At 42.4% G+C, this 13297-nt stretch overlaps 1 protein-coding gene across 1 annotated transcript; it reads left to right on the plus strand.

The window, feature by feature from the left end:
- The first annotated feature begins 1272 nt into the window (after positions 1-1272).
- SPRYD7 (SPRY domain containing 7) lies at positions 1273-11241 on the plus strand. The gene is made up of 5 exons (XM_059838996.1): positions 1273-1411; positions 2662-2778; positions 5686-5852; positions 7490-7592; positions 10073-11241. Exons 1-5 carry the CDS (start codon positions 1306-1308, stop codon positions 10168-10170), a joined length of 591 nt encoding a protein of 196 aa, XP_059694979.1. The 5' UTR covers positions 1273-1305; the 3' UTR covers positions 10171-11241.
- The last annotated feature ends 2056 nt before the right edge of the window (positions 11242-13297 follow it).

The raw sequence follows: 13297 nt of genomic DNA on the forward strand, positions 1-13297 counted from the left end.
AAGACAGATAACATAGTACCACATGGGTTACATTACTTACATCATACTTCATACTGTAATAAAATGTTAAGGGAGCCTTCTAGGTGAAATTCCACATAATAATATACTGAAATAATGACAAACAACAATTTCATCCCAAACTGGTTTGGAGATAAAGAAGCCTTCAGATAAAAGTAATCAAATTACCTGCTGTCTGCATGTAAAAACATTCTACATCAGCAGCTCGTGGCACATTTATTTGATATTTTTCTGTAGATAAATAAAAATGTGAAGTGGGCACAGGTAGGTTTCTATAGTCATATCAATATTTACTGTGTTTGTTGGAGCCCAGTTTGCGGGTCCTGCTCTGGATGCTGTGTGTGCTGTAGGAATGCAGAAATAGACATAGAAATGCATGTGTAACCCAGAGCCCACAAGTCATGTTACAGCTCTTTTATTAGGTGGTATTCTACCTCTGTGAGAGGGACACAAGGCTGGCTGCAAACTGTGCTTTGCAAAACAAAATAACTGCGATGATAGCACAGCGTAGCAGTTGTTGCAGTTGGATTTAAGTGAGTAAATCAGGAGAGGTTTTGAACACAGGAAGAAGTACTCTAGGAGCAAAGTGTACTTCTTCAAACACTGAGGGATGGAAGGTCAGAGGTCTGGAAAAGAAGGAGAAAGAGCAACTCACAGGTGCACCTGCAGGCCAGGTTGTGTGAACACTTCATTTCACTGAGCCACGTCTGACTTTTCCAAAAATTAAAAAAGAGAAAGGTGGAGGGGAAGAAAAAATGAAAAAGGAAATAAAATAAACGGGGTTCTTCCTGGCACCAGGAATAAGTGAGCAGTAAACTTCCATGAAGGAGTCCCTTCCCACGGATGAGGTTCGTTGATGCCATACCTACCATCTGCCCATCAAAATCAGTGTCCTCTTTTTTTATATACGTATATATGCGTATAAACATGAATTATCCTTTATATGCATGTACATACGTACAATACGTCCTTTAGGAGGCTGCGCCGGTCACCTCACGCCACGGCGACAAGTGCGTTAAAAGATCAGCAGGGGCTGCACTCATTGTCCACTAGATTTTAATTTCCAGAGGAAGGATAGGGCTTTAATGTTGTGGGGGTTTTGTTGTTTGGTTGCCTTTTTTTTTTTTTTTTTTTTTTTTTTTTTTTTTTTTTTTTCCTAATTTAATTTAATTTCACTTTAGCCCGCGCTCAGCGCGGCGCTGCCCGCCCGCCATGTCGCGGCGGGGCGGGCCGGGGCCGTGCGGCGGCGGCCGTTGCGCCTGCGCGGTGCGGGGGGTGCGGCCGGCCATGGCCGCCTCCGTGTTCTGCTGCTTCTCCTGGTGCCGGGATGGCGGCGCCGGGCACATCCCGCTCAAGGAGATGCCGGCCGTGCACCTGGACACGCAGCGCATGGGTGAGCGGGGCAGGGTCGCTGCCGCCGGCGGGCGGCTCCCTGGCGGGCAGGGCCGCAGCCCCGGAGCGCGGCACGGGGGGTAACCGCTGGGAAAGTCGCCTTGGGGCTACTTCTTTAGCAGGAATTGGCAGGTTTTTAAACCAAGGAGGCTTGGTTTAGAAGTGGTTTAAAGCAGTTTGCGTTCAACTGTTAAGTCGATGGGCGCAATGAGTGTGTGAGGTGCCCGAGGGCGGCCGGCTGCTCGGCGGGGGCTGCCGTGGTCAGGGTGGGCACGGGTGGTTCAGAGCCGAGGGGCTGAGTTCGCAGAACCACAGAATCTGTGAGGCTGGAAAAGACTTCTGAGGTCGTCGAGTCCAACCTGTGCCCCAACGCCACCGCGTCAGCCAGACCAGGGCGCTTAATGCTACGTCCAGCTTTTCCTTATACATCTCCAGGGACGGAGACTCCACCTCCAGTTACGGCGGTGGAGCGAAAAGGGAGCGAGGCCGTGCGGAGTCTGTCCGTGCTGCTCTTTTGCGGATTACCCTTAGCATGAGCTGTCCACAGAACCGTGCCCGGGCTTTGTTGAGGACAGAGGGGATGTGGGCCAGCAGCAGCAGAGCGGCGGAGAGAGCTGGGGAGGAATAGGTACGGTCCAGTACTCGAGCACAATTGTTAGCCGCAGCCTCCCATGTGCTTGGCCATGACAACAGAGCCTAAAGATGAAGTCCTCCAATGGAGAAGGAAAACTTAGCAAAGGATTTTTTTTCTCTCTGTATTGGCAGGCACATTTCTGATAGAAGGACTATTTCAGAGACTAACTAAAATCCTTGCAATTCCATCAATCATTTCTACCCGATATGCTTTTCCTTCTTGTTACAGAATGCTTTTTCTCGGATGTTAGAGAACAGAGTACAGGGCTTTGGTCTCACAGTGAACCCTTTCTGACTAAATTGTAAGTTATGCTTCTGATGTGGCTAAAGCAAAGGTTTTAATCAGTATGGTGCCATAAAGCCTGAGAGGTGAAAATTCGATCAGCTTATAGATTTTAAATAAATAAACCTTAGTGGAAAGATGAACTAGCCTGTAAGTAACCTTCCTTCTCTTACTTCAAAGCACAGCCCATCATCATATTTCTCACAGACTAATGAAGCTTTTACTTGGGGCAGAAATAACAAAACCTGGTCTCAATGTTTAGGGCATTTGAGGGCTGCTTTCAGGTTTCTAAAAATGTTTTGAAGTTCTGTGGGTTTTTTTTTTTCTACTTGCAGGAACAGATGTCGTCATTGTTAAAAATGGCAGAAGAATATGTGGCACGGGAGGATGCTTGGCCAATGCACCTTTGCATCAGAACAAGAGCTATTTTGAGTTTAAAATCCAGTCCACAGGTTAGTCAGCAAAAAATATACAACTTTAAACTTGGGAGATATGTTATGTTGCCTGCTGGTGGCAGTATCTCAAAGGCTTGGCACATGCATCTTTCTAATTGCTTCCTTGAACTTGTGAACGTTAGAGAGATTTATAAGTTACTGTGTGAAAGGAAATTTCTTTTTTTTCTTTTTTAATTCTGACTCTAAAACGTTAAAAATAATAGTAAGCATATTACTAGAGGAGTGCAAATACTAAGCCCCCACATTGTTCTGTATGCTGTTATAGGCATGTTTCCCAGGTGGCATTGTTTAGAAATTATTTTTCCTTAATAAATGCTTATGACCACATAAAGCACTGTAGCTATGAAGTATTTTTTTAAGGAGTGCAGCTTATCCAGTGATATTTGTATCTATTTGTCTACCTTCCTTTGCACTTAGTGGGCACTGTTTGCCCGAGCAAGGGTAACGCTCCTTGTGCTACCCTTTGCTCTTCAGATCAAGTGTGTAGCACTTACTCTGACACTGCCTTATCCCAAGGAGCCTCTCAGCACCTTGTTCCTTTATTTGCTCCTACAAATTTCACTATTACAGAGAGCACTCCAGGCTTGCCTGTATTCTGGCATGATAAGTCAGCCTGTATTTTTAAAAGCTGCTCGCAGACACTCTGAAAATGAAGCTGTGCTTTCCCTGTGTGTCTGGGGAGGGAAGAAGAAGAAGAGAAGTGTTAGTCCAGAGGCAGGCCTTATGTACCAGCTGGAGCTTGATGCTGAAACTTTTTGGGTGAGAATTGTTTGCCTTCAGGTGAGTGGGTCAGAGTGCAGGCAGCGTGAACACAGATCTGCCCACAACACCTTGCAGTCCAGGTAGCTGGTTAGTTTTGAGCTACATGTAAGCCCATATCCATCTTAACTCTGCAATTTCATTATCCTTTATTTTGGGAAGAATCCATTGCAGGTGTTGTTCATCTGTGGTCATTCTTCAGATGGTCTATCCACATTCTTAACACTTGAGAAACATAAGAGATAAACTCTCCTGGTTCCTGTGAGCCTTTTTGCCCTCTATTCCTGCCCTCAAGGCAGGAGAACTGCGGAAGACTTAGAGTAAATCTTAGATTTCCAGAAGTATCCCTGCACAGTCAATTAGAGGTTATCTGTGGGGTCACCCTGATTATTGTAAAGTTTTCTGAAGTCGAATCACACTCTTACCTTTTCATTCTTGCTGTTAGAATAAATTATTCTACAGTTTCATGTTCTGAAAATAAGTTTCTTACATATTGGCCTTATTTTAGTCTTCTTTAGACTAAAAAGTCCCATTTTGTTGGGGTTTTTTTCATTATCTCCTTGTAGATAAAATTTTTACACTTTTGATTTGTTTTGTTGTTTCTTCTACAATATCTTTAGTCAGCCTAATTTATCTTGAGGTACAGTGCTTAAAATGGATGTTCTGCTTCAGCTGCAGCAGCAGTAGATTACCTCATCTGTTTTACACATGCCACACATCCAGAAGTTTTCCACATCAGTAGAGCACACTCACATTCAGCAAGTGGTCTGTGAACTGGTTACCAAGCCACTACTGTATTTGTGCCACTTACTGTTCCTACTTTCCTGCTCTTCTTCACAATTAAGTAAAAACAGGTGCACTTTCTTTTTTTCTAACCCGTTAGTCAGCGTCACTTTAGACCTCTCAAGAGCTTGCAGTCCTGTCGGGCTGGGATTGGCAGCACGTTTAATCAACACATTGTCATGTTATGCAAGTAATTGATGATAATACAGAACAGTATCTGACCTTGTGCATTCAATGCAAAACCTCAAACCCCACTTGAGTCATCTTTTTTGATTTGACAGGGTGCTACTGATGAGTAATCCTGGAATAGTTTTCTAACCACTCATGCCTTCATATTGCTGTAACTGTCTAGACCATATTTTCATCATTTGACTATTTCAGTGTTGTGTGAGTTTCAAAAATATTATCAAATCTAGGTCTGTAATATTAGCTCTTTCTTTTTTTCTGTTAGACCAGTCTAACTGGCCGAAAAAGAAAAATTTGTTGTTTACAGAGCCATGCTAGTTGGATTTATTTTTTGTATCCACTTACAGTCTCAGAGTTTGTTTTCAATATTTTTCTGGGGATAAAAGTTGAGTGGTTACAATTCTCTTTCTCAGAGACCCTTCTTTTTCAAGATAGATGCTGTCTGTCTTCAGTCTCCTGTGACTACTTGTGCTGGGTCTGGTTAGGATGGAGTTAATTACCTTCATAGCAGCTCCTGTGGTTGTATGTTTTAGATTTGGGACCATAGCAATACTGATAACAAAACAATACCGATGACACACCAATACTTTAGCAATTGCTGGGCAGGGCTTGCACACCATCCTCTGTTTCTCACTCTGCCCCTCCAGTGAATGCGTTTAGGGTTGCATAAGAGCTTGTGAGGGGACAGAACTAGGTGGTTGACCCAAAATACAACGAGATATTCCATACCACATACCGCCTGTCTTGTTCAGGAATAAATGGGAGAGGAGGGGATTTAGGGAGATTAGCCATCTTTTACTTGGGAATTGTCTGGGCATCAGTCTACCCATGGGATGTGGTGAGTGGTTGCCATTGCATCACTTTGTCTTGTCTCTTTCACTTCTGCTTTACTAACTAAACAATTTTTATCTTTAGCCACAAGTTTTCTTGGTTTTACTCTTCCTTTCCTCTTCCTCCATTCCACGAGGGCCTGAGTGGGCAGGGGGAAGAGAATGACTGGCTGGATGGTGCCTACCTGCCAGAGCTACCAGAGATAACCCACATTAGTTCTGATGTTTCCAGGAGATATTTACTGGTAGTACTATCATGGCATTAGTTAAAAAACAAATTCTTTATGCTGTCCTGTTTTCAAAATAATTTTTTTTTTTTTTTAACTGTGTTAATATCACGTTTTAGGGATTTGGGGTATAGGAGTTGCAACCCAGAAAGCAAACTTGAATCAAATTCCACTTGGTCGAGATGTCCACAGCCTGGTTATAAGAAATGATGGAGCTCTCTACTATAACAATGAGGAGAAAAATAGGCTACCAGCAAACAGCCTTCCTCAGGAGGGCGATGTGGTGGTGAGTTTCTTAAGGCTTTCTTACTTCCTCACCCATTCCCAAATGCCTATTATTTACAGCTCTCTTTTAAGTCAATTTTAACTGTTTTAAGTCAAATTGTTCAGTTTGCATCTCCCAGTTTGGAAAGTGCTGGGATGTAGATTCCTGTTATCTTTGAATGAACCAGCAGCCTGGATATGGGTGGACTTCATTCTTGGTATTGATAGGTTCCTAATGAGGGATGGACTTGACCAGAGTTTCAGAAATAGTTTCTGGTGCTCTATTGCAGTATATACCTGACTGATAATTCCCATCACAAGGATCTTGCATTGTTTGAGATGGGACCTGCCTGAGCAAATAGTGTGCTGGAATGCATTACATGTCTATGCACCATGCCCAGCTGAACTCAAGAACCCTTAGCTAACTGGTTAATGATTAGAAGGACAGAGCGGGGCAGAGATGGGTCCGGGGTGATAAATTAATTGTATTTTTAGCCAAACTTTTGTAGTTTGTGGGGGATATTGAGTGAGGAGGGGGGTAACGTTCACTGGAAAAATGATAGAGGGAAAATTGTAATTTTTTGTACCTTACTATTTCAGGTTTCTCAAAACATCCTGAAGTGACTTTGTTCAAAGTGTTGGTTTTTTAGTACTGTCATTTTCTCCATGTCCTCTTATGTATTTTCAAAAGTACATGAGAGCAATGCAATGAAATTGAGACCATTTATCACCCCTATTTTTTCACGCTGTGTAACTTGCCTCTCTATAGCCATGGTTAGAAATGCCATCTTTAGAAGCTGCAAACAGCTAAGGGTGACATCTCCTCCCTTAACCTTCAGATACAATACTGTTTTTTTAATCCCCTTCTGAAATTGTTTTTTGAAGGGTTGCAGATTGTTTCAGGCTTTGGTGAACTAGTGTGATCTGAACAGCTTCAGCTAGTCACAAAAAACATAACTGATGTGTTACTGCTAACTTCCCCATTTCTATAAGTATCAAGTTATTTTGTTCTGTCATGAAAACAAATGTTTGGAGTCCTGTATGAGCGCACAAATTGTCACACTCAGACATACCAAAGCAGTGAGGAAAGTCCTTTAGCTAACAGATAAGTAAGTTACTATCTTGCTAGTGTTTGCTTTCTGCCCTGTGGTCAGCATATTTATAGGGTTGTGTGTGAAACCACGCTCTCTTGCTGCCAGCAGAGTAAATGAACTGAGAGAGGTTTCCATATGGAGGTAGGGAAGGATGAACTTGGTTCCTAGCATCATTATTTATTAAAGTTATTTCAGTCAGAAGATACAAACAAGAAGATTGCAAACCTTCTCATACTCAAAATCATTGAACATCTTGTGTTTCTTTAATGTGGTGAAGTTTGGAAATTTGTTCTGTTAACTCAGTAAGATGTGAAGTGTGTTGTGCAGTACTGTGCTGTGTCCCAGTTGGAACAGGCATTAAGGAATCCTGAGTATTTGAAAATACAGATGTTACTGGTCATTTATTAACTTCTAGTCCTTGGTGGGAATATGTCAAGTGAGATTTTCTAGGATGCTGTGGTTTGCATAATGGTGTTAAAATCTGCCTGAGAAAGCTAAATAGCAGTCTTATGCGTATAAACTTGTTGATGCTTTTTTTTTTTTGTTAATTTTCTGTACTTTGTAGGGCATTACATATGACCATGTAGAATTAAATGTATATTTAAACGGCAAGAACATGCATTGCCCTGCTTCAGGAATCAGGGGGACTGTCTATCCAGTAGTCTATGGTAAGTCAGAGATTTTCAAACTGTTTCACTTTATGAAAAATATTTTCATTCCAGTTCTGTTTTGTGAGCTGTGTATTCTTCTCACTTAAATGTAACACACATCAATCATCTATTCTTGACAACTACAACAATTAATTACATGAAGATGTAAACCTAGGAAATTACAAAAGAATATTTTTGCCTCATTTTTAATGCTGCTTAATAGAGAAAAAAACACTGCTTACTGACTGCTTATAGTGTCCATGTCCAGCAAGCTAGGAAGTTGCTGCACTCAGTCTAAAAGTTGCCAGGTAAAAAAAAAAATGAAGCAGATGGCAGACTTGTGGGTTAATCTGATTTATCTGTCAAGCTTGATATTTGTGCCTTTTAATTTCCCATTCTTCATAAAAGCCTTCAGTGTTCCATAGCAATAGAACTGTTGTTTGTGTTTTCTTGAACTTCCTGTGCAGTTTATGCCCTTTTCTGCTTGTCCTGTTGCTCTGCACCACCGAGCAGTGCCTGGATCCACCCTCTTGGCACCCTTCCTTCAGATACTCATAGATATTGGTGAGGTCCCTTCTGAGTCATCTCTTACTGAGACTGAACAGACCCAGCTCCCTCAGCCTTTTCTCCTAGGAGAAGTGCTCCAGTCCCTTCTTCATCTTTGTCATCATTCTCTGGAACTGCTCCAGGAGCTCCATCTTCAGTTTATCTGAACCTCTTCTAAGTAGTAGCCAAAATCATTTTGGTTGTAAGGATAACCCTTAGCTACACGATGGGGATAATTTTTAATTCAGGGTGCATTCCTAAAGAACTGTTGGCATGTTCCCATTTAGATCTTGATACATTTTGATTGATACAGAATTTTTTGAACAGGAAGAAAACACACCAGATGTGTGGTAGGGTCTTTGAAGTCTGTGGACGTGGCTGGTGAATCACTTGCTCCAAGCCCTAAGGGTGGAATCGTTTTACATGGTCAGGTTGTGATGTGTCCTTCAGCCACGTGATGGCGCCGCTGGAATGCTGTGGCGGCACCTCCGCGTGCAAAACCTTCACGGGCAGCAGCAGCTGCGGCGGAGTTACTGTGTGGCTGCATCGTCCCTGTCTTTTGGAAGGGGTCTTACACAGCATGAAGAATGAAGGCTGCTTTCAGAAACTACTCGGTGGCATGTTAGCCTGCTGTTAATCTTTTTTCTCTGACTAAGAAGTTCCATGCCTGGAGAATGCAGTGACCTTTTATTGCCAGGCTCTTTCGGTCTTCTTCCACAAGTGGGCATAATTTCATTATAATTATCATGTCTCCTACATATAGCTATGAACTTGAAGCCTGCAGGTTGTTTTGTACACTCCTTGCTTGGTATAAACTTAATGTGTCCTTAATTCAATGTGAACTTATAGTCCTGTGGAAGGATTTGGCTATACAGAAGAGAGTTTCTCAAACATTTACTCTATTCAGACTAGAACTATAGATATCTTTTTAAGAGGAACGTGATAGATCAGGCAAATACAGTGTCAAGCTTGAGAAGATAAAAAAAATGGACTTAAAGGTTATTCCCTACAGCAGCTGTACCTCAGGTACTTTAATGGAAGCAAGACATAAACACTGCGTAAGTACCAGAGAACTGTACAAACACACTGATAGGAGTTTTCACAAAGCCTAGGAGGGAAGAATTCCAACCTTGTCTCTGAGATAGCTAAGTTCCAAAATATGGAGATGAACCTTTTCTTGTTTGAACTAATGTTGATATTCTGCCAGGTTCATCTCAGAAGTTGTGTTTGAAAGAGACCTTGCTTTTCTGACTCGACTCGGTGGGTGTTTCAGTTTGCTAGTGAAGTACACAAAAGCCTTGCTCTGAAAATACTCATCAGTTTCTTTTTTATATTCTACATTGAAAGTACTGGTGTAGGTGGGTAGAATATGTAGGGGGTCAAAACCAGGGAGAAGTTCTGTGAAAAAAACACATTAGCTTCCAATTTCAAGAAGCAGTCAAAGCTCTCTTTGGATCATATGCTAAAACTGATGGTTTGATACCACTGCTGCAGACATGTGAAACCTTGTAAACCTCCAGAAAGCCACTGTAGACAGCTGAAACTCCAGCAGAATTAGGAACAGAAAAATATGCACATGAAGAGGTGACATCCCTGCAAGGTTTATCTGGTAGCATCCTTAATCTGTAAATTTCTGGAGAAACGGAGTAGAAAATTTGGAATCAGTAGCCTGAAGCTCTGCTCACACTCCTAGTGAAATTAGACATTCTCATTGACTTCACCAAGGAACCATTACCGAGTAAACAGCAGAAAAGAGAGATGGTTTGCTCTCCTGGCTTAAGGTCTTACCAAATTCATTGAAGAGATTTATTTTAATTGTGTATATGTAATGGATGTATTGAAGAAATTCCTTGTGGTTTCAGCACAGTCTACAGTTTATTAAGGTGGTATAAAAGAGGATCAAACTGTAAGTGTTCCTTCTCTAATTCCTTCTTTTTGGTTCTCCTCTACAGTTGATGACAGTGCCATTCTGGATTGTCAGTTCAGTGAATTTTATCATACACCTCCACCTGGGTTTGAAAAGATCCTCTTTGAGCAGCAAATCTTCTGAATGTCTTCATACTGAGAATTTGCACCCTGCACTGTTACAAAAGCTTTGTCATCTTGAAGCCTCACTTTTCTTTTAGGAAATATATCTGTATTTTTAGTAAGTACTTGTGACTGCTGTCTGCAGAATAAATATGTTAACTGCAAGACCAGGTAAATGTGTTGCTGTCCAAATAAGAGTTTTCTGGCATTCTTTTGTGGTTGAAAATGAGTGTTTTGAGGCAGGGTTTTTCTCTGATTTGTACTTGATGCATAAGGAGACTAAGGATATTGCTGTTTTCAGTATTACATTCAGTATTTTGAATAAACTGGAGCTCTGTAAGGCAAGTAGTTCTTACATGTATGATAGCTATGGAGATGGATAGTTCTCATATTTTTCCCCCAGCCTTTTTCTCACAGAAATTATGTAATTTCTTTAAAGGATGCACTGTGTTTGTAGTCTGTGATTTGGAGTTGTGATGTCCTCCCACATGTGCACAATGACTAGTAATACAATGGCATAACTAGCAGCTAGATGCTTTTTTTTTGGCAAGGTGTAGGTTAATCCATTTCCTCAATCTTAGACCAGCTAATACAACTTATCTGTTTCTTCTAGCTTTTAATTTGCTTTTATTGTGACTAAAAAAAAAAAAAGACTGTTTTCTAGTAATGTTTTTTTGTTGAACCTTAAAAAGTAAACCTGAACACTACCTGTGTGTTTGAGGACCACCATGCTCTGTTACTCTGGTAAGAGAGTAAGTACAGGTCACTCAACTTGGGTAAGCAAAGATCCAGGTGAAGGGTATGAGATGTTATGGTGAAGCCTTACATCTAAACTGTAAATTAGATTATTCTCTTATGGAATAGCATATTTAATTTCTTCATGAATCATTTCTAAACGGCTAAGACATTGTTCTAAAATGTGATGCCCTTGAATATACATTGTGAGATGCTATTTTTTTCTCCTCCTGTCATATTTAATATACTTCCTAGAAGAATTTTTATTGTAAAAAAAAAATCTTCATACTGAATGTTTGTGTTTTGGTTTTGGCTTTTCCTTGGTTAATGTGTTTGCATAAATGATTTTATTTAAATATTTTTAGAAATTATCTTATTCTGAAATTTTCAAATACAAACAGCTTTCTCAAAGTCTTTCACCTTAAGTTTTACTGCATCTGTCTTAACTCTGTGGCCCATGTTTTCCTTCATTTTAGCCTTGCTGTCACGTGACAGTATTGAATAGAACTTTTAAACTTTGTCAGCATTATGGTGTAAACCTCGGGAAATTAGAGTGCAGTTTTATCATTTCCCTTTGAAATCTCCTCAAATCAGAGTAGGATAATGAGAAATAAAACCTAAATCCTAAAACAGCTTCCCCCCACCCCTCCCTTCTTTCTGGGCTTAAATTTTTTCCCAATTTGCTCTATCTCATTCTCCCAGCAGCACAGTGGGACAAGGAATGGGGGCTGTGGTCAGTTCATCACATGTTGTCTCTGCTTTTTCTTTAGGGGAAGGACTCCTCACATTCTTTCCCTGCTCCAGTGTGGTTTCTTCCCTTGGGAGGCAGTTCTCCAGAACTTTTCCACTGTGAGTCCTTTCCATAGGATGCAGTTCTTCATGAACTGTTCCAGCATGGATCCCTTACACTGGGTGTAGTCCTTCAGGAACAGACAGCTCCAGGATGGGTCCTCTTGGGGCCTGTTCTGGGTCACAGCCTCCTTGGGGTATCCATGTGCTCTGGATGGGGTCCTTCACAGCCTGCAGGGAGATCTCTGCTCCCCCATGGATCCCCAAAGGCTGCAGGGGCACAGCTGCCTCACCATGGGCTGCACCAGGGACTGCAGGGGAATCTCTGCTCCTGTGCTAGGAGGACCTCCTGCCCACCCCCCCCTTGGTGTCTGTGGGGCTGTTTCTCTCATGTTCTCACCCCTCTCTCTGGCTGAAATGGTGCAGTTTTCAACCCCCCCACCTTTTTAATCTGTTATTCCAGGGCTTTGCCACTGTCTCTGCTGGGCTTAATCTTGGCCAGTTGTAAGTCCATCTTGGATCCAGCTGGCATTGGATCTGTCAGAAATGGAGGAAGCTTCTGGCATCTTCCCATGGAAGCCACTCCTGTGGCCCCCTGCTACCAGAACCTTGCCATGCAAACCCAATACAGCTTCTGCACAGCCTGGGCTTCAGATGTCTGATGCAGCTCTCCAAGTCCCAGGTTGCAGGGATTGCCTGTGACTTCTGTCTGAGGCCAAGAAAAATGGCCCTCTCTCCTTCCAGAGGTGTGCTGCCTCGGAGAAGCTGTGCTGCCAGCTGGATGAGTTCAGGAGGCAGTGAGCAGGTGGCACAGCAGAGAACATGAAAGGGAGATAGACAGGATCTTCTCTGAGTCTTAACAGCTTGAAGAGCCTCAGACCCCATCTGCAACAGGGAAGACAGCAGTGTCTGCCTTGCACTATCAAGGTAAGCAAAACCTCTGGAGAAAAGGATGGATGGAAGCTGATGACTTCTGGCACCAAGAGGAGTGTTCTTGCCACACCTGTGGGTTTACAGCTGCAAAACAGGTTCATTGCCCTCTTAGTTGAAGAGAAGCTAGAGAAGCATGGGGGCCCAGGTGGTGGATAATACCTTGCTGATGAGATGAAATGGAGTGAGAAGGAGAAGGCACTAATAGGACAAGTCAGTAATTAACTATAGATCTAGTGCTGGGGACATCATAAGATTCTAATAGGTTGTGGTAGAGCAGACAGTGAGGTGGACTGAAAAGTGGATGAATGGCTAGGCCCAGAGGGAGGTCAGTGGCACAAAGTTTAGTTGGAGACCAGTAACCAGCACTGTACTCCAGGGTCAGTACTGGCTCCAGTCCTCTTTAACATCCTCATTAACGTTCTGGATCATACAGAACAATGCAGAGTGCACCTTTAGGGAACTTGCAGCTGACACAAACTTGAAAGGATTGGCTGATATGCCAGAGGGTTGTGCTGGTATCCAGAGGGACCACAAGAAGCTGGAGAAATGGACTGATGGGAAACTTACGAAGTTCAACAAGGAGAAGTACAAAGTCCTACAGATGGGAAGAAACCCCATCTATCCCAACACGCTAAAGGCAATCCATCTAGGAAGCAGCTTGGCAGAAAGGAGCCTGCAGGTCCTGGTGGACA

Source organism: Haemorhous mexicanus, chromosome 2 (assembly GCF_027477595.1).
Source record: "Haemorhous mexicanus isolate bHaeMex1 chromosome 2, bHaeMex1.pri, whole genome shotgun sequence".
Lineage (NCBI taxonomy): Eukaryota > Metazoa > Chordata > Aves > Passeriformes > Fringillidae > Haemorhous > Haemorhous mexicanus.